The sequence below is a fragment of the Schistocerca cancellata genome, chromosome 6 (assembly GCF_023864275.1).
Source record: "Schistocerca cancellata isolate TAMUIC-IGC-003103 chromosome 6, iqSchCanc2.1, whole genome shotgun sequence".
Classification (NCBI taxonomy): Eukaryota; Metazoa; Arthropoda; class Insecta; order Orthoptera; family Acrididae; genus Schistocerca; species Schistocerca cancellata.
Genome location: NC_064631.1, coordinates 511,270,130 through 511,292,682, shown reverse-complemented (window position 1 = coordinate 511,292,682; position 22,553 = coordinate 511,270,130). Strand labels below are relative to the sequence as shown.

The 22,553-nt window shown below is 39.6% G+C and overlaps 1 protein-coding gene across 2 annotated transcripts in view; it reads left to right on the top strand.

Moving 5' to 3' along the window:
- The window catches only part of LOC126190945 (NBAS subunit of NRZ tethering complex-like), a 410,919-nt gene that overhangs the window by 39,001 nt on the left and 349,365 nt on the right, over positions 1-22,553 (top strand). For both annotated transcript variants that reach the window (XM_049931590.1, XM_049931589.1), the window contains exons 5-8: positions 1,821-1,900; positions 4,948-5,149; positions 9,477-9,632; positions 12,428-12,525. In XM_049931590.1, coding sequence (XP_049787547.1) covers positions 1,821-1,900; positions 4,948-5,149; positions 9,477-9,632; positions 12,428-12,525 — 536 coding nt within the window. The remainder of the gene's footprint in view (positions 1-1,820; positions 1,901-4,947; positions 5,150-9,476; positions 9,633-12,427; positions 12,526-22,553) is intronic.

The window sequence follows — 22,553 nt, the reverse complement described above, 5'->3', positions numbered from 1 at the left end:
TTTCAAGAAGTATGGTGTAAGTAATGCTCTCATGGAAGTGAAGACTATCACATATATATGAAGAGGACAACGATGATGAGGATGATGGATGATGATGAAGAAGAAGAAGAAGAAGAAGAAGAAGAAGAAGAAGAAGAAGAAAGTTTAGATGACAATTTTCAGGGATTTTAAATGTCAGTTTGATATTTAAACTAAGAATTTTTTGTCTGTTTTTGAAGTCTAATAATAAAAATGGTAAAAATATTATTTAAAAAAATTGCTTTGAAAATTAAGGTGGTTCTTATAGTCCTTAGCATCTTATAGTCCATAAATACAGCAATCGATCTGGAAAACCATATGGACCACAACAAAACAAATCACCATCTATTGGAACTTTTGTGAGTGAGTACAACTATTTCACATTAAATCTAAATAAATGCAAGCACTTTAGCATGTTTTTTTAAATGAAACAGCTATAAAGTATTACTAAATATTAAAATATTCTTGTGCGGTACAGGAGCAGATGACATACTGCTGATCAAAACAGCTATATAACAGGAAATATTAGCCATCTGAAGATGGGCATGGTAGCCCAAAACTGGTTATGGCACTGAAATAAAACATTTTAAAAACTATTTGTGATTGTTTGCATCATTCAACTGTCCATCATTGTGTCTGGAAATGAAGAACATCCCACAATCCTTCTCTTCCTTCCTAAAGTGACATTCTACTGCCCACCCAACCTACACAATATTCTGGTCAATCACTATGCCATGTCCACTCCCAAGACCTGCCCAGCTTACCCACCCAGTACATCTTATTCCGGTCCTATTGTAGGCTTATCCTGTGCCATCAGAGATTGGACCACATGCGAAAGCAACCATGCTGCAATTTCTGCACAGGATTTTATGTGACGACCACCACCAACTGTCCACCTAAATGAATGGCTACTGCAAACTGTGACCAAGAGCAGACTTGGACACCCAGTTGTAGAACATACCGCTGAGCATGACATGCTCAATTTCAGTGGATGATTTGAAAAATGTACCATCTGGATCCTTTTCCCCAGCACCAGCTTTTCTGAACAACATAGACTGAAGTTACACTTGCAATACATACTTCATTCCTGTAACGCTACTGGCCTCAATCGCCACTAACCCCTTGCATCCACATGCTCTTCTTTAAAGTGTTCGTCTGTTACGTCACTCCCTCCCTATTCACTCACCATCACACCACAGCAGCAGCACCACCACCACCACCACCACCACCACCACCACCACCACCACACACACTGCATGAATTCACCAATTCTGTGCATACCTGTGTGTCCCATTCCTGTCCCATGAACCTACTGCTTCTCACTGCACCATTCCTATCTCATCCGCCTACTGCTTCGATCTGAGATGTCAGCTACCCTTCTCCAACCCTCCCTTCCACTCCTCATCTCTTCCTTCTCGTAACTCACTCCATTCAACATGATCCCACATCCTAGTTTAACCGCCAAACTCTGGCATTCAGGGTTCAGGTGTCACAATGTAGCTGTACTTTGTGTGTGTGTGTGTCCTGTAGCTGAAGAAAAGACTTGTATGTGTGCTTGTCGATGGCTCTATGCCTTAATTATCTGGTGATATTACCTTTATTCCTAAATTTTGTATGTTTTATTAGAACTTTCTGTACCATACTTAGGACTTTCACAAACAAAATACCACATAATCCCCGATTTTTTTTTTTTTTTTTTGTAAAATCTGCAATTGCAGAAAAGAGACCTCAAAAACAAAAAAGACAACATGTATTTTATTTTTATAAAGTGATTTTGACCACTTTTTCTTATTTTATTCCAGGAATTTCTGGAGAAAGAGAAGACCATCCATCCATTGACTAATATGTTATTCTTAAAACCAAGAATAAAAAGCAAAAAGTGGTAAGCACTGGAAGGCTGTACCAAGAAAACATTGTAGTGAAATACTTCTTTTTGGCTTCTGTTTGGGGGCATCAGTTAACAGGATTGTGAATAGTGGTATTACAACCTATTTGTATATGAACTTAAGAAATGAAATCTTGTTGTGCAGCCTCCTGGGATGATGTGAGCCCATTGGGCAGAAATACTTTTAAACACTCGTCTTAAGGTTTGGAAACTTAAAATTCTAGCTGGAAGCAATAGACAGAAGGAAGGAAAAAAAGAATTATCTCAGCAAGTATGAGAGAGATCTTATATAGAGGGGAATAAATTACCCAGAATCCCTTGTCATTCCAGTTGTAACTGCTCTGTTCTGTGCTCACCACTGATTGATGTCTATGTGGCTAATTGTTTTGTGTGTAGCACCCTCAGTAAAAGTCCTGTGGACTGTATTTGAAGATAGCACTCTTCCACTGCTACCAACAAAAGGAGATTCTAGTTGGGCTTGTTTAGTTAGTTAGCATGTCTATTCTTCATGTGCATAACAGTGAATACTGGTGTGCATCATAGTTTTTGGCTATCCGTGGCAGAATCTCTGCATGGCAAACCCTTGGTAAAACATTTTTACCTCATTGTAAGAAAGACATTTAAAAAGAAGCCTACCCATGTCTGGGCTGGATGGATCTACATGCACTCTGCCCTCCATTGCAGTTTGTTCAGTAAATGTGTGTTTACCAATCAACCAAATGAACTATATGTAGAATCATCAGAGGAAAGGGCAGAAAGTACATTTGAGGACAGGTGAAGTTTGCACATGGAAACAACGTTATATGAGAACGAATGGATGTGAAAATCGCCATATACACATATGGAAATGTATTACATATGTGTTTCAGAACAGAGATGGAAGAACATTCTGGTGGGGCATTTAACCTATTGTGAATATGGTGGGCCTTATGACACAACACGTGATGGAATTCTCACTGTGCCAGGATAATTGTATGATGGTTGGTATGACCAAATTTTCATTTGACTTAGTGTAAACACTAGTTCAATATGTAATTGATATAAACCATTATCATCTTATGAGGTATCCAGCTAAATCAGTGTGGATTGTTATTGGTAGAATCAAGTCCATTACAACCTTCCCTATGCTGCATACCCTCACATAACTTGAGAAGAAAGAATACCCTTCTGAAGGAGTATAAGAAAATCTGCAACAATCTGCAGCTGCCAATTCATGAGAGATATTTGTTATCCAGATCAACAAACTACTCCAGGCATCCCTCACTCAGAGCAGCCAGCCACCTGGTGGACCATAATTTCAATCGCTGTGAAGCCTGAACAAAAGAATGGTCTAATAATATTCCACCAGAGCTCCATAGTCTTTTCCAAGCCAACAACAAACTGTGGGAAGTGGATCTGCCACAGAGGACATGGAGTGCACTCAACAGGATCTGATCTAACATTGGGAGATGCGGTGACCTTCTATACTAAAGATTGTTAATGAATGTTGATGATTATTTTTATTACAGTGTAGTATGTAATTGTTCAGCATCTCTGTCTTTTGTACATGATTTTTCAAATTGTAATGTGACTCATTTTGAGAAAAATATAATTCCTTTTTCACCTTGTGTTGAACTACACTGAGATGACGAAAGTCATGGATAATGATACGCACATGTACAAATGGCAGTAGTATCACTTACACAAGGTATAAAAGGGACATGCAAGGGCAGAGCTGTTATTTGTACTCAGGTGATTCATGTGAAAATTTTCTGACGTGATTGTGGCCGCACAGTAGGAGTTAGCAGAATTTGAATGCGGGATGGTAGTTGGAGCTAGATGCATGGAACATTCCATATTAGAAATTGTAAGGGAATTAAATATTCCAAGATCCACAGTGTCAAGAGCGTGCAGAGAATGCCAAATTTCAGACATTATCTCTCATCACGGATAATGAGTGGTTGCATTTGACTATGCAGGGTTTGGCTGTGACACAGACCCCACAAAGCCATCGACCCAAGTTGTTAACAAGAGCCGGCCGCGGTGGTCTAGCGGTTCTAGGCGCTCAGTCTGGAACCGCGCGACTGCTACGGTCGCAGGTTCGAATCCTGCCTCGGGCATGGATGTGTGTGATGTCCTTAGGTTAGTTAGGTTTAAGTAGTTCTAAGTTCTTGGGGACTGATGACCACAGATGTTAAGTCCCGTAGTGCTCAGAGCAATTTGAACCATTTTGTTAACAAGACACTGTGCAAGCTGGTGGTGCCTCCATAATGGTGGGGTCAATGTTTACATGGAATGGACTGACTCCTCTGGTCCAATTGAACTGATCATTAACTGGCAGTTGTTCTATTAATTTACTTGGAGACCATTTTCAGCCATTCATGGGCTTCTTGTTCCCAAACACTGATAGAATTTTCATGGACAAAAATGTGCCATGTCACCAGGCCACAATTGTTCGTGACTGGTTTGAAGAAACTTCTGAACAGTTGAGCAAATGATTTTACTACACAGATCACCCAACCTGAAGTCCATCGAACATTTATGGGGCTTAATCGAGATCTCTGTTCATGCACAAAATCCTCAGGAAGCAAAATATTCAGTACTTCTGAAGTACATTTATGAAAATAATAGTACTCAATGCTACCTTACCTTTAGGAATGTTAGTTCCTTGCTCAGGGAGGAGAGGAGGCTAGGTTGGGGAAGATAACAAAGCAAGGGCAGGCTAATCAGCCCCTCGGATGAGGGACAGACTTTTAGTGAGAATGAGGGGACACTTAAGATCTCTGTCTAGTGGTCAGCAATTCTGTGTCATAATTTAACAACCTAGACTGATAAGACATCTATGATAGCAACCTAATATACTATTCTGTCTTCTCTACAGTAAAAAGCATTTGTTGAGGAGAAAATAAAAATAATGCTTGTGTGAGGTAGCATGTTAAAATAAATTCTGAGCTATTTCATCAGGAAGCTAACTAAATGCGCTGTAAGAATTACAACAGCTGAAGTAGCTGAATTTTGCCTTCATTCTCCTCAAAAGCTTGCATTAATCCTCTTTTCTTTTACAGGGCATATGAATTCATCATTGTTGACTACAAAGGAAATCTCAATAATTATTTGGTGTCACCAACTGATGGGTTTGAAGCAAACCATACATTTTCATTTGCATCCCATTACTGTAATGGTGTCACTGCTGTCAGTTATCACCCATCGCATAATTTGCTCTTTGTGGCTGGCATAACTGGAATTCAGTTATATGATGGACTTACGGTGAGCTATGTAATGACATATTTTGTTAAAAGGACATTCAGAGAATGAACACGAATTATTGTATTTTAAAGAGAAAAATGTTCAATAAAGATTATTGAGTTGGTGAATGCATCGGTCATATCTGTTATTACATATTTGATCATAAAAAAAGAAAATGGAGGAGGAGGAGGAGGAGGAGGAGGAGGAGGAGGTGGTGAGGTAGGGAGGGAGAGGGTGAGGGGGTGCTGGAAAGAGAAAACATTCTTGTTGTTCGAGTGCTAGTTAAAGAAGAATTGTGCAGAAAGAAAATGTGGTTGAGCCCATAAAGTTCATTTCCGTGCAGGCACCCACATGCATGTGCGTTCATTCGCACTGGTGTGTGTGTGTGTGTGTGTGTGTGTGTTTGTGTGTGTGGGGGGGGGGGGGGGGGTGCGTACATACATACATGCATTCCCATAGGGGTACTGAGATAAGTGACAGCTGCATCTTCAAATTAGTGGTGGGATGGAATAAATGCATGAATCAGAGTGTGGCTATGTAGAAAAAAAAAACAGTTAAAACTATTTAGAACATTCTCTATAGTATGATTTTCTTTTATATGTTAATTTGACTGAAAATATAGTACGACAGAAATTTTTGGATTTTGTGGAAATAGTGGTAACAACAGCAGCAGCACACTATCTTCAAACCCTTTGTTCCCAAAAACTCAGTGTAAAATAAATACGGTTCAGTAACTGATATTAGAGTGTGGGAAATAGTCCTGATTTTTATTGAAAACTATTTCTTATTACTGATAATATAATTATGCCTATCCCAGCTTGTGCTACAAAATGTAGTAACTATTGCAAACCATCTATTAAATGATGATAACACTCAAATGAGAATGTTGTAACATGTACTATGTTCTGGTTTTAATCTGCCAGGAAGTTTCATATCAGCGCACACTCCGCTACAGAGTGAAAATCTCATTCTGGAAACATCCCCCAGGCTGTGGCTAAGCCATGTCTCCGCAATATCCTTTCTTTCAGGAGTGCTAGTTCTGCAAGTTTCGCAGGAGAGCTTCTGTAAAGTTTGGAAGGTAGGAGACGAGGTACTGGCAGAAGTAAAGCTGTGAGTACCGGACGTGAGTCGTGCTTCGGTAGCTCAGTTGGTAGAGCACTTGCCCGCGAAAGGCAAAGGTCCCGAGTTCGAGTCTCGGTCGGGCACACAGTTTTAATCTGCCAGGAAGTTTCATATCAGCGCACACTCCGCTGCAGAGTGAAAATCTCATTCTGGTTTAACATAAATAGTTCAACTCTGTATGTTGTTTGTCCAGTGCTCTGCTGGATAAACAGACTATTATTTTCATTTTATGTCTGGCAAATTCTAGCAATCAGCTTGATTGAATATCACTTCACTTAACTTCCTTGTGCTTCTTTTCCAACTTCGTACGTTCTGTGTTTTTTAAGACCAACGATACTGTAGTTGGTGAGGGTAAGGCTTTTACTACAAATCCACAGACTTGGAGTATCATTTTTTAGTTCTTCTATGATTTTTCTAGCATTTTACATACTTTCTTTTGTTCAGAAGTACTCTTCTTACGGGAATCATGTCAGGTTGCATGATTATTAAAATTCCACATTGTCAGGAAGGTCACAGTTCGTAGCAATAGACCGCAAATCATCGAGTAAAACTGAAGTGATATCAGGTGTTCCCCAGGGAAGCGTCCTGGGACCTCTGCTGTTCCTGATCTATATAAATGACCTGGGTGACAATCTGAGCAGTTCTCATAGGTTGTTCGCAGATGATGCTGTAATTTACCCTCTAGTAAGGTCATCCGAAGACCAGTATCAGTTGCAAAGCGATTTAGAAAAGATTGCTGTATGGTGTGGCAGGTGGCAGTTGACACTAAATAACGAAAAGTGTGAGGTGATCCACATGAGTTCCAAAAGAAATCCATTGGAATTGGATTACTCGATAAATAGTACAATTCTCAAGGCTGTCAATTCAGCTAAGTACCTGGGTGTTAAAATTACGAACAACTTCAGTTGGAAAGACCACATAGAAAATATTGTGGGGAAGGTGAGCCAAAGGTTGCGTTTCATTGGCAGGACACTTAGAAGATGCAACAAGTTCACTAAAGAGACAGCTTACACTACACTCGTTCGTCCTCTGTTAGAATATTGCTGCACGGTGTGGGATCCTTACCAGGTGGGATTGACGGAGGACATCGAAAGGGTGCAAAAAAGGGCAGCTCATTTTGTATTATCACCTAATAGGGGAGAGAGTGTGGCAGATATGATACGCGAGTTGGGATGGAAGTCATTAAAGCAAAGACGTTCTTCGTCGCGGCGAGATCTATTTATGAAATTTCAGTCACCAACTTTCTCTTCCGAATGCGAAAATATTTTGTTGAGCCCAGCCTACATAGGTAGGAATGATCATCAAAATAAAATAAGAGAAATCAGAGCTCGAACTGAAAGGTTTAGGTGTTCGTTTTTCCCGCACGCTGTTCGGGAGTGGAATGGTAGGGAGATAGTATGATTGTGGTTCGATGAACCCTCTGCCAAGCACTTAAATGTGAATTGCAGAGTAATCATGTAGATGTAGATGTAGAATTTTATTTGTCTTATGAAGCATTACTTAGTGAAAATCTGATGCTGTTTTCAATTGTTGTGATGACGGTAAGTGGTGACCAATACCAGTTAATAATATAGAACATTTTTTTTGTGTCTGCCAAAGTATTAAGTGTACAATAAACCTAATCATTACCTCCCAACAAGTAAATTTTTCCTAAAATTAAACTGACATTATTGTATTTAAGTAAAATATTTCCATTATTGTCCTCTTTCTGCTTTTTGCAACAGTATGTAAAACTTCACAGTCTACATTGTAATGGTGATTACTGTTAATAGTTACTGTTGTGCGTTTCCTTGTCTCTAGAGTCTGTCATTTTTGGATACCTAACTGCTACAGCTCTGATTGATCAACATATGAGGTCTGTTCAAAAAATTCCCAAAATTTGTCCACAAAATTATTCTACACTTACCTTCCATTTACTGTGCATGATATCCTCCAAAATAGTCTCCTCCACAATTGATACACTGCTCGCAAAGCAGTTTCTACTTACGGAAGCCGTCTTAGTATGCCTCATGCTGGATTGTACGAAGTGCTGACCGCAAGTCGTCCTTTATCTCATCTATTTGTTGCAAATCTTCATTCTTTCCATGGAGTTTTCAACTCTGGAAATAGAAAAAAGTCCACATGGGTCAGGCCTGGAGAGTACGGAGGATGAGGCAGCACAGTGATTTCGTTTTTCATTCAATAGTCACACATCAACAGGAATGAATCTGCGGGTGTGCTACCATGATGTGAGAACCGTGAATTGTCTCTCCACATTTCAGGCCATTTCCTTCTCACAGGTTTTCATGACATAATCCAACTGAAACGATACATTCTTCTGCAATCTCTTGGACAGTCTGCCTTTGATTGGCACACTCAGTTTTGTTGACGTTCCTGACATGATCCTTGTTGGTAGATGTCAAAAGGTGTCCTGAATAAGGGTCATCTTTAACTTTTGTCTGGCCACTTTTAAACCATGTGAACCATTTGTAACACCAAGTATGGCTTAAGCAGTCATCACTATTGGCTTTCTGCATCATTTGGTGTGTCTGTAAAGGTTTTCTTGAGTTTCAGACAAAATTTAATGCAAGCTCATTGTTCCTTTCACTATGCCATCTCAAAATTTGCAGACTGTGTGACTCAATGTTCTAGTCAAACAGCACTGAACAATAACTAACAGACATACAACAATGAAACTTCCAGCAGTTACACATTAAACACAGGTGCGTGCAGGGTTGCCAACAACATTTTGTTCCAACTCACCATTGGTGTGAAATTATGAATGTTCCATAGGTTTTTTGATAGACCTCGTATACCTTTCCATTGTGCTTGTGGTGATTGAATATGCACCACTCTGTGCTAATGCTTTCATTGTATCTTTACTGTCAAATAACAACTGAACTACGTTGTTGTTGTAAAACGCAGGTTGCAAGACATTTTCTTTTTGCAAAGCAATCTGATGTTTTGCCATCATTTGACTAGGGCACTAGTTTTTGTAACTGTAGTCTGATACGTATTGACTAGTGTACAGAAGTGATGTGATCTTAACACACTTACTGATTGTCTGTTGTTCAGTTTGAAAGGCAGATTCAGATAATGGAAATTATGTTTGGTGATGCACTATGAAATGAAAAGCTATGTATCTGTGACTTAGTGAGTGGTGTTGGGAGTGTAGGTAGAATTACAGAACTGTCCTTAACTACCACAGGTGGCATGTTGTTAATATAATCACTTTCACTTTTTACAGGATCGAGGAAGCAGTGCTGGTCTTTCAGGATGGAGACTTTTGAATGACCATCCATACTACCAGTTAACACTTTCAAATGAAGAAGAGGAGGCTATATGGAATGCCCAGCGTAGTTTCTGGAGTTGGGTTCCTGTGGTAAAGAAGAAAGCAGAACATGTGAGAGTTTGTTACAATCCACTCTAAAATGGCCATTTTCATCAACAGAACAATGGAAAATAAAACTTAGTTATGAAAAATGTTGCAGATTATGTAGGTACAGCATACTACTAATGAAGAGTTCTGAATTCAGATGAGGAGCATAGAACTTCAAGGCACAATGGACTAAAAAGAGGGATAGATTGTGATAAGTGACATCCAGAGGCATCAAGGAATTGTTAATTTGGTATGGAAAAAAGGGCTGGGATGAGAGGGGGTGTACAGAAGGTGGAGAAAGACCAAGGCAAGCAGGGTCAAATGAATATGTGTAATTACACAGAGATTATCAAACTGTCTTTCGACTGAAGACCACAGAAAAACGTGTTTGAGTATCATGTGTTAAAAGCTGCTTTAGATTATATGCAGATGGTTAAGTTTAACAGCCTTTAAGAATTGTGAGTGCATGCTGAAAAGTAATGCATCCAATTTTTTTATGTGAAAACTCTTAAAACTTTTTAAATAAAACAAACTTTGTTAGCGTCTGCATCTTCATGAGGAAGAGGTGAAAAACAGCCAAATCAGTTGCAATCGTCAGATTTATTAAAAACCCCTTCACCCGGGCTTCTGAATCTTTAAAGACTTCTCCTTCAGGAGGAGCAATGACTGTGTTGATCTAGGTTTCTTCATCTTTAAACGTCTTCTTCAGAAAGATCAATGATTAATATTGGTTACATAATGTTGTAGAGATATATTGAATATGTTGCTGTAAGGTACAAATCAAGATAAAATTCACCTCCATAATAATTTGTTGATTTATTGTTATGGAGGTGTATTGCATCTTTATTTGCATCTTACCGCTACACATTTAATGTACCTCTGCAACATTATGTACCCAGTGTTAATAATAGATCCTTCTGATGAAGACTTTTAAAAGACATCAAAACCTAGGTCAAGGGATTTTTAATAAACCTGTCTACTGTGACTGATATGGCTATTTTTCACCTTTTCCCTACAAAGATTGAATTCTACAGTTGCTGTCTCCAGCCATGCTTAAGATGTTAACAAATTCTACATCTTTATTCTTGATGTTTACATATTTATTTCTGAATGTAGTTGCATTGTTGATGAATGTGTGTCTCTGAATGAGAGACCCATTTGTTGATACTGTCACTGTAGAATGTTTGACTTAGTTGATGGAGGCACAGTCTCACCTCTGCTTGCACTGCTTAGTCACTGTCAAAGTGAAATACTCAAAGGTGATCTTTAAGTTTTGTAAACAGGTGAAAATTGGATGGAGCAAAGTTGAGACTCTATGGAAAATGATTGATGACAGTGTACACAAGCCATCAGATTGTTGCAGACGTTGCAGTGCTTGTGTGTGTGGTCTAGAACTGACATGCCGAAGGAGAGGGTGCTTCACGTGCGGACGAACTTGTCATATTCAAAACTCTATTATAGCATGCTGTTTCTCGTGCACAGACAAGTTACGTGCTGGAACTTGGAGTCCCCTAGCAGCAGAGGGTTGCAGCTTGAGTCAGTGAAGCAGGAAAGTTGACAGAATAATATGCATTATGTGTAATATTTTAACTGGTACTGAGAATTGGAGGCATTACTTTTCAGCACAGCACACCCTCACAGTTTTTGAAACTTGTTTTGCCAACATTCATCTGCAGTTGTTCAGTTACAATCTCATGGACAGTGGTTTTGGGTATACCCAGAGTTTGTCTGCAAACACTCATTCTACAGTCTATGTTCAAAAGTTCATTCACGAGTCAACTGTCTTCACATAATGGGTGTCCAGAGCGAGTTCCATTGTCAACATCATCCCAGATTTCCAAAGAGCCTTATGCCACTGAAATGTCTGTTGTTTTGATAGGTATTCATTCCCAAATGCATAATCAAGCACTGGAAATATTTTGGCAGTGAATTTCCTGAGTTTCATGCAGAATTTGGCTGAGACCTGTTGTTCAAGTGAACACTGCATTGTGACTGGAACTGGATCACCAAATGGAGGTTCACCCAGTTTCACACCCTAACTTTCTGGGAGCCTAGGGAACTGGGGTTATTCACAGTTGGAAGCTAATGGTCCCTATCAACTATCCGGAGTGTGCAGACCATGCTCTGACTAATAGGAGCATGAGAATAGAACAGGTGACATTACTTTCAAGGCAAATCTTGTGTAAAATCAGTCTCTTCCATGCTCATAATTTTTTCCCCTCTCAACTCACCTCAAATCCATGTGAAGTAATCTGTATGTATATTGCTTCAAACACGCATAATTTAACAGAAGGAATATACCAGTGCTTTGTCAGAGTGTCCAGTGTAAAGGCTGGATATTTCTGCATGCTACAGTTAATGTACAAATTGAAATTCTCTTCCATCTACCTGTAAATTTATGTCAGATTTGGCAATCGGATCCCAGACTTCCTTACAGTGCGCCCCCCCCCCCTCCCCCCTCTTACACACTCCTTAACACAGACAAGGTCTGCTGAATGAGAGGGGGAGGGGGGGGGAGGTAAGTGGGAGTGAAAGAATGAAACATTTAATGTTTCAGTGATGAAATACTGAAATGTATTTTGGAGGGCATGTAGGTGTGTCACAGTATTTGAGATTAATGTAAAAGTTGTTACATAGAATGAATCTGTTGAATAGTCCCTAGCCATTTTGTTTGCCATGTCCTTTGTGCTTATGCCATGAAAATTTCATAACATTTGATGTGATTCTGCAGTATGTCACACTTCCATGTAACACTGCTTAAAACAGTAGAAGTTGTGTGTTGCTTATCTTTTAGCTATATTTTATTTTTTGCCTTTCAGAGTACAATTTTTAGAATGCAAGTGTCTCCAAAAGGGAAATTGCTGGTATGCCTTCATTCAGATGGTGCCATTTCTGTGTGGCATCTACCAGGTATAAGGTAAGAGTGGAAACACATCTGTTACATTACTTGTGAGAAGTGTAATATTATTTCTTAGTGTTCTGTGGAATAGATTACTTATAGTGAAAAACCAGTCTCTCTTATTTGTGAAAGCTTCAATAAGCTGAAATGTTTATCTAGCCAAGTGTCAAGTCAGAGAGTGAGAATTCTGTAAAACTGAGAAAGTCTAGTTTCATGTTAGTGGGCAACTGCATAACTACTAAATAATCTGTGAAACAAATACTTCAGATAGTAAAATGAATCTCACCCAGGCAGAAGACTTAAAGTGGGCACTATTCTTATTTGGACAATGTTCGCAATAGCAAAAGCTATTTACTGCAAGTAATGTAATGTAAAATATGGTTCTGTTTGTCTATATTTCATGTTGTTACATTAAATATAAGTGTGCCACTGATTGTCCATGTGATCTTGCATGTCAGGTTGAAATATTTAATGCTGTCTTGGTAATGAATGGCCGTGCAGAAGACACAGTTTGAGTTAGAAGTGCTGTCGTAGAACTTGTTGGGAGGAACAGGGTGGTCTCTGAGCACTGTCATGAAGACAGCTAAAGAGCTATTTGAAACACATGTTCCACCTCCAGTTTCAAAAAGGCAATGTTAACTGTGGAGAGACTTGTACGCAGATCCTTCTGTTACTACCTTCAAGTAAGATTTTAGGTAGAGAATGAATTAGCGGTCAGTCAGCTAGCAAATATCCTCTTGCACAGTAGTGATAAAGAGATTGGTTTATCTAGTTGCTTTTGTTCAAGTAAAGAGTTAATTCTGTTGATTTCTGCCATGTCTGAGTGATTAGAATTTCTATATGTATTTCAGAAATGATGATAATTCCCTATTTGTGAAGGTGCAGTAAGACAGTGACTAAGAAATGTTCAGAGTCATAGTCATGGCACAGTGCTGCTGTTGGCTCCTTTGGGCCCTTGTAGACTTATTTCTGTGGCATGTAGGGGGCTGTTAGTGAGATCAATGAGGGTTGCTGAGGCAAGTTTGTGTGTTTTAAAATGGTTTTTAATGTATAATAATAACTTCCATTCTTATGAGTACTGGCATTTTGTTAGGAAACAGTAGTGAAGTCATGAAAGAACATTGCTTCATAGTTTTGTTATTGATTATGTGATAGATCAGTAGTTTGCTACGGTCTTGAACTAGCTCACTGAATGATGCTTATGAGTGTGAGGGGCAGATTTTTCACAATTTTTTTAATTTTTTTTTTATGGGAGTGGATGTTTGTATGCATAATAAGTGAGACCAAAAAGTGACTGCCAAGAATTGGGGCAAGTCCTTAATTGCATATTAATATGGATTAAGGAAATTGACCAGGTTAGATTCTGATGTCCAATCCAGACTGTTGATATGTTAGTATCCAATGTTAATCATTGTAAGCACTTCTTGCAAAAATCAAACAATGGAAACTCCAGGTAGCAATATCAACAATATAGGAAAAGACAGATTCCTGCTTATCTTAAAGAAGACACTTCAAGTTGCAGACAGGCACAATTAAAAAGCACTCACATATATGCTTTTGACCATAGCATTCATCAGTAAACCCCCCCCCCCCCACACACACACACAAGGAAGGCAAGCACAGACAACCTCCAGCTCCAGCGTCTCGGGCTAAAATTCATTGTGGTGGTGGTGGTGGTGGTGGTGGTGTGTGTGTGTGTGTGTGTGTGTGTGTGTGTGTTTTACTGACGAAGGCCATACGTATCAAAATACAATATTTTGACTGTGTTGCCTATATCTGTACCGTCACTCAACTGAACTAATTCTTCATTCTTCATTATTCTACAAGTAGTTCAGAATATTTTTGTGACTTCTTACTGTCAGTAAAACCATTTATACACAAAAACCACAGGTCAGTTTATTAATTTTATGGAAGTTTCATAATTGTATAGTCAAAAATACCTCGATAATAATTAAGGTTCGCATGTGCATAAACACCATGAGTGAGGAGGGAAGGGCATGCTCTCTAGCTCTGTGTGTGAATGCTCTACACTTCTGAAGACAGATTTGTCAGAAAGCTAGTAATCTCCTAAGTCTTTTCATGTGCCCCTCAGCACCTCTGCTAAAATCTTGAGCTGTTACCTTTACTGCTTCCATTAATTATGTGCATTCCACCAAGGACTTTCCATTTTTATGTTTAGAAGCCATTAGTAGTGTGAAGGTACAAACCCCTGTTACTAGATGGATGTTTCTAGTATGCAAGGATTGCTTTGTGGAGAGCGAGCGCACTACACGGCGCGCGATTTGCGGAAGCGCGTGCCGCACCTGCGCGAGGATTGTGGTCAGCAATATGCACCTTCTGAAAGATCGATCTTTATTTCAAGTCACGAGATGCAGAAGTTATAGTAAACTCAAAGTCGGTTAATATCACGAATACTGAAAGATTAATAAAAATAGTAAATACCGGCTTACAGGGATGAGGAGCACTCATTAAAAATGTTTCATCATAGCAGATCAAGTGCCATAGTCATATGTTAAGATTCATAAATAATTAACCCCGTAAAGAGCAATAAACAAAGTTTTAGGGAAAATTGTTTATAATATTCAATAGAAAATACATGACATAAGGAATGGCACTGTATAATATTTTGGGTGGCATCACACGTAATTTAAACTAGTTAAGTTATACTATACACTTAACTTGCAATAGTTTTCATTGTCTGCAAATTATTATTAACATTTATCACCCATAATTAATTAATTATTATGATATGAAGATTTTGAGCAGCGCAATGTGTAGATCACTATAGATTATGTCCAAAAATGGTGCTGAATGCAGTCCTATATTAAAACTTTGCCACACAGATGTCAACAAACAAATTTACGCTAAGTGGCGAAATTTTACAAAAACTAAAACTTGATTTATGTGTGATAGAATAATCCTAGAAATTAATGTAACATAGTAAATAAGATGTACTTTTTAGCACGGTTCCGATGGTGTACTTATTTCTGTCAAGGGATGTATGTATCAAAATTTGTAACCTTAACTGGTGAGACTGGTACTTAAATAACCAGGGGGTTGGACATCTGAGCCTATATAAGCGAGCAGCCATCTTGGCCAGGGGTCAGTCGTTGAGCAGTCGTTTTGGAGGGTGGGTGGCGAGCAAGCCCCACTTGAGGGTGGCCCATGTGGTCGTTCGAGAATTCTTTTTTGCGCCGATTTATTTCGACAAAGAGCATTGTTTAAGAGTGCAAGTGTGCAAGCATATATTTGGTGAACTGGAAGTGCTACGATTATTTGTGTGAGTACGATTTATGAAGTACACATAGTCGTAAGTGAACATGTGGCAAACTGTGATTTCATGCCAAAACTGTTAGAACATGAAAGACAGTGGGACTTGTGGTTCTGTTTGAATTGATTGAGTAATTTTAGTTTATAGCAGCCTACATTACTGCTATTGGAGGCTTGGAGTCAAATTATTATTAAAGTAAAACTGTAAACTGTCTCACCAGTGCTAATTTCATCGTGTGAAAGAAAAGAACGACGACAATAAGTAGTGATTGAACTGTGTCGTGAAAAACTGATTTTAGTATAATAATCGCCTAATTTTTGTTCCCTAGCATAAACTGTACTTATGTCTGAGTGAATAATTAATTCAAAGACTATAACAAATGCGCGGGTGTGGAAGTGTACTAATGCACCAAGTGTGGAAATCATCCCCTGAGACTTACGCGAGAGCTAAAATTTGCAATAACATTTTTTAACCAACATTTGTATATGCACATTTGTGTGAACTCTACAACTGCACTTCTTCATTATTTACCGTCCCGTTGCAGTAGGTAGATCTGACATTTTATCAGTGCTGACAGTTTGCACAGTAACTGATAACAATAAAGAAATTGTACAAGTGTTTGAAGATTTCTTCAAATGTTTTTGTAGTTCGACAGATGATTCAGGAACACATATAGACAATAATGAAAATAATAACATTCTAGAATCAATGTCACATGAGATATGGAAAGGATGGGCACTGTGAGATGACGATATTTAAGTAAAACTGATAAAGTTGGAGGAAAATTTCTCTGCAAGGAACTTACAAATTTATTGACAGAACATGTTCAATGGAAAACAGTTCCCCATGGAAATAATGCTGTAATTGTTATACTTCATAAGAAAAGGGAGGAAAAAGTACACGGTCCGCTCACGTAAATGTGATCACCTCCTGTGTTCAACATCATCATGCGATAAACACTCACAGATGGCAGGTGGCAGTACTACCAACAGATGGTATATATAAAGCATGTCTGGGGGACATGGGAAACAGTGCAGTCATTGACGTAATACTGAAACGGAGTGATTTATCTCACATACAAAAGGGTATGATCATTTGCTTTCGAGCCAAGTGCGTAAACATTTCCAAAACAGCTAAGTTTGTAAAATAACTGTGGAGCACCATTTGCCATAGATGATGGGTGACCAACAGCTGTGGAGATGTGTATAGGTAAATAGGTGTGCTACTGTTGAGCAACTCTGCCCAGGTGAACCAAGGGCTACCAACAGTGTCTTCTCGACGATGGTTCGGCAAACGATGCTGCATATTGGCCTCTGCAGCAGGTGCCTGCTTCATTCACCTATGCTGACTGCTGTTCATTGGGGATGAAAGCTGGAATTTGCATGCCAGTATCACAAGTGGACATCCACTGAGCAGTGGAAGGTGACTTTTTCAGATGAATCACGTTTCATGCTCCATCGGTGTGAAATATCTAAAAGCAAATACCCTGCAACAATCACTGGAAGGGTCTAAGCTGTAGCAGGGAGTGTTATGGTCTGGGGAATGTTTTCATGGCATTTCCTGTGTGATCTCATCCTGGAAGGCACAACGAATCACCACAAGCTTGCATCTATCCTTGGGGACCATGTCCACCCATAGATGCAGTTTGTTTTTCCTCAGCATGATGGGTGTGTGGTCTGAAGAATATGAGAATGAGTTACCATACTCCATTGGCCAGCAAATTCCCGAGATTTAAACCAAATCAAGAATCGGGTGGGATCACCTTGATAAAGATGTTCATTGTGTGGATCCCCAACCAAGAAACCAAGTACTGGAGTCAGTGTGGCTCCTCATCTCTGTCAGTGCCGTCAAGAACCTCACTGACTCTCTTCCTGCATGTGTTGCAGTGGTCTGCACCCCATTAGGTCATAGTTCCTCTTATAAAGTGCTCCATTTATTAACTGGAATTCTCCTTTAGTTGGTTCCTCCTCCTTCAAGGCTTCTATGGTTTTCAGCAGTGCTGGATCTTGCCACTGTTCAGCAGCAATGTCATTTAATGGACCAATGACTGAGATTTCATCCATGCTGTTGTGTTCCCCAAAGGATTCCTAGAAAGGCAGTCGGTGTCCTTGTGTTTATATCTGTTTTGTATACCACTGTGACTGCTCTCTTGAAGCCTCAGTGCCCATCTAGCCATTCAATGCAACACATCTTTTAGGCAAGTCAGCCAACATAGAGAATATTGGTCCATTGTAAAGGTGTACGGTGTGCCAAATAAATATAGCTGGAACTTGTCGATGGCCCAGACAGCTGCAAGGTGCTCTTTCTCAGTTGCCAAGTAATTCACCTCGGACTTTGAGAGTACTCTGGAAGTAACACCTTCCTGAACTTGTATTAGAACTGCACCTATTCCATAAGCACTAGTGTTAGTGTGAAGTTTTGTCTCAGCATTCTTGTCATACAGTGTGATGACTGAAGATATGTAAATGCTTCCTTAAGGACAAGGAAAATCTATCTTGCACCTTGTTACAGTAAAATTTGGCATCTCCCTGCAGTAGTTCTTGCAAGTGCTATGCTACAATACTCTTTTATGAATCAACAGTAGTACGAGCACATTCCAAGAAAACTTCTCACATTGTGAATGTGTCAAAGATTCGGAAAAACTGTGATTGCTCTTATTTCTTGGATGGCGAAGAGGCATTTTCTCAGATTCATATGGAGGTCTGCTGTCTGAACACACTTCAACACAGTCATCAGGTGGTTTAAATGTTCTTCAAATGTTGTCAAAAATGACAAAGTTATCCACATAGCAAAGATATGTTGTCCATGTAATGTATCGAACCATCAAAGGTGGCCAGAACACTATATTGCAGGATTGCCACAGGTTCTGGAAATCAGGGAATATCAGGGAATTTCGAATGCGCCAGGAAAATCAGGGAAATATCAGCAAAATTTGAAAAAATAAAAAAAAAAACTCTGGAAAATCTTGTTTTTGTCTCAGCAGATGAAGCGATTTGTTTACTGAAGTGCCATGCTTCATCACTGGCTGGGTGCAGCTGAGTACATTTGCCGCTTCCCTACTCCCTCATTTCTAATGCTTCTCCCCTTCTTATCACCCTCCTTAGCTTGCAGTCGGTGCTGCCACCACTTCTTGTCACTAGCCTAGCATCTGCCAATGAGAGGCAGAGAGGTGTGAGGTGTGGTTTGTTTGTGTCTGATTCTCAGAGATCGTTGACACAGCGGCTGAAGATGGTGGTGATGTGTGCATGAGTTGTGTCTGAGTGACTGTGTGCGTGCTCTCGTTTTCTGAAAAAAGCTTTGGCTGAAAATTTAGTTGCGAGAGTATGATTGTCTTTTCTAAGTGCCTTTCTGCGGCTCAGAGGTAATCTTTATAGTCAGTTGCTACCATCATCATTATTATTGATTCTCAGAGTATTCGCACAAGTTATCTGTTGCATGGATTCATCATCATGGTCTCATTTCATCATATGCTGTCTGTGGCTTATGAATAGCTGGCCACTGGGGTGGATTTCCTTGACAGACCAAAACTGCCGGCCATTTTTACAGGAGTGACTAATGGATCGGGCCTGCCGATTTGAAGGCCGTCGTTTCTCACTAATGTGCAGACCCTGCCAGTCGGATCTAGTCACCGATCTGCCTGCAGGCCGGGCGTGTTTGTGTGTGGTGTAATGTGGTGGATTTTCATGGTTTATCCATGGACCCAGGACTGCGGTGCCCCTCAGCAGGCTGAAGGCCATAGGCAATGGATTTCAGGAATTGTGACTGTCTCACTGCAAGCATGTTGTACAGTGTAGCATTTTATAGACATTTTATTTGTTCTAGAATATTTTGACACTTAAAAAGTAGTTTGTATGTTGGAAAGTGGGACTGATAAGAAGAAGAAAATTATGTCAGTCACTGGCGGTTTGTACAATATGTATCAATATATTTCTCAAGAGAAAAATCACACAATACCTGTAAAATAGTAGATAGAACACAGTGGATAATAACCAACACTAATGAACATACTAGAACCTACACTTTATTGGTTGTCACCTACAGTTTTGGTTTACACAATTCTTCCCTCTTTCAAGAGACCTACTTTTTTTTGAGGTTATTTCTGAAATCTGTGAAGGTATTTTAAATCTATCTTGCAGCTGCAAGGAAGTGTGTATTTTTGCCACCAAATGTGTTTTGTTTTATTGAAATAAAATAACATCAGTGGTCTTGATGAAACATATATACCATTTGGCTTGTTTTCTCCATCTGAGAACAGTTCATTACAAAAGATGTTGATGGTAGCACTTCATATTTTTGCTCACATCAGGAAGTGCCATCTGCTTGCAAGTTTTTTTTAGATATTTACTCATTTGTGCTGTTGTATCATAGCTGTAAAGACAGATTGTCAACTTAAGTCTTAACTTACCCCTGAGATCTCAAAATTTGTCAGGGAAAAATGCTAAAACTTGTCTGGAAATCGGGGAAATATCTGGGAATTTCACTCGGGGAAACTTGGGGCAACTCTGCATTGTCCAAATGGCATAACTTTATAGTCATAGGGACTATCAGAAGGCAGTATTTTTCTGGCTGGCCCCACCAATCTCAATTTGCAAATACCCTGTTTCCATGTCCATACTTAAGAAATACTTTGCTCCTTTCAAGCAGCTTTTGGTGTCATCCTTGCACGGTAGTGCATAGACATCTTTCCTCATGATTTTATTCAGTCATTTGTGGTAGACACAGAATTTTTACATCCTTTTTTGCAAGGTCCACAAGAGAACAACGAGGACACTCTGAAGGATCATTGATTTCATCTTGCAGCACCTCTCCACTTCCTCGTGGCTCATCGCTCATTCAGCAGGTGATAATCTACATGTTTTACCATGGGCTACATAATCAGTCTTTTGTCCACTCTGGATTTGAAAGCAATGGAAAATTGATGCAGAATGGCTATCACTCACAAATGATGATTGTCACTCAGGCCAGACCCTATTGGCATTTTGACAGTGGATTCGTTCCCTGCATTGTTGGTGGTGGTGGTGGTGGTGGTGGTGGTGGTGGTGGTGGTGGAGGAGAACAATTCTTTGTTGATGACACTAAGCTGTTCCTTCTGGACTGGTTCACCAGTCCCTTCTCACATAGCTTTAGGGGTGGTTGTGGCTGCTCATGACAATGATCCAAAGATCTCCTTGACCATGTATGATGATTATCACTCCCATGGAGATTTCTTTAGTCAGTCTGAGCAGCTTTTTGCAGTTGATAAAAGCTTCAAATTTTAACTGAACATCTCGATTATCAACTGGAACTCGTCTCACTGGTTGTGGTGGGATAACATTGTCTTCACCAGCAAACAACAACTCAAAGCAATCTTTGATATCTGTGCTTTTGGATTAGGTTCATCAATCTACAGCTCTGATCTTCCACAATCTATGACTGCTTGTGATGCCTAAAAGAAGTCCCATCCCAGAATAATGTTATGACAACATTCTGTTAAAGTGGCCAGATTTGAAGGACTATGTTTTGTCATTGATAGTTATTTTTGCGATATATGTTTCTGTTGGTTGGACACATTTACCATTTGTGACCTTCAACACCATTGCTTTCATTTCATGGAAAGTAGTCTTCTTTAGGTGGTGACCATAAGCATTCGACATTGCATAAAAAGAAGCCCCTGAGTCGACTCGCACTCAGACAGGTTGGCCATTGATAACGATGTTAACGAGATTTCCTGTCATCCAGGTGACTGTTGCCCTTGGAGGATTTCTGCCTGTGGTGGCCTCACCTCTATAGATGGTTGCCTCGCTTAGTGTTCTTAAATTTTGTGGCTAGGCAAGCAGCTGGTACCTCTATATAGTGATGAGGAATGGCTGTAGCACGTGAGGATCGACCTTATCCAGGATACAGCAATACAAGTTTACTATAACTGTCTGAAATTGACTGTAATGAAGAGGACTATTGTGAGTGGATAGTTGTTGAACACTCATCTTCTTTCTTTGCAGTAACAAACAAAGTGTCCAAGATGCCCACAGTGAAAATGAAGCAGTGTGTTGTCTTCTGTTGTCCACATGTCTGTTCTTCTGCAGCCAATTGTACTTCGTAGATGATTTAGCTGTACCTGCTTCGGTGAGATGCTGGATTGGCATTTGCCAATGGTGGTGTAGATCCAAGTTGGCAGAGTCCATTCTTCACAGCGCATTTGACTGGTGTGAAGATTGGTGATAAATGTAGATACACTTCTTCAACATTCTCTGTTACCATGGGGTTGACATTGATGACTTCTATCTTTTGTGTATTAGATCCGACAGTTCTGGTTGTCATAAAATGCTGTATTTCTTCTCTTAAGAAGCACAGTTTGTGGCAGTATTACAAATTTTGCTTTATAGAAACGGTGTGTGGAGCTTTAATGTGAAAAAAATGAGAGCTGGTCAGTGAGCAATAGACTGTGTGTTTGGAGTGAGTAAGAGACATAGGAAAGCAAAACATATAGACCAAAGAACAGACTGTAGAGAAATAGACAATTATGCCTATAATAAAGATGAAAGGGAGATGGACATGGAGCCAGGAAAATATATGGTAGATGGAATATGGAAATTCTTTACTTGATTCCAAAAAACGAGAAAAGGTCGTGAAGTTAACCTAATAGAAGGTGGGTGGATGGCATTAGAGACATAACACAAGTAACATGAGTGCATGTCCTCAAACAGTGTAGAAGTAGTGGATGAAGACGGAGGTGTGGAAGTCTTAAAAATTATGTTCCAGGAGATCAATGGGATAGATGCTGAGGAATCTGTTGAAG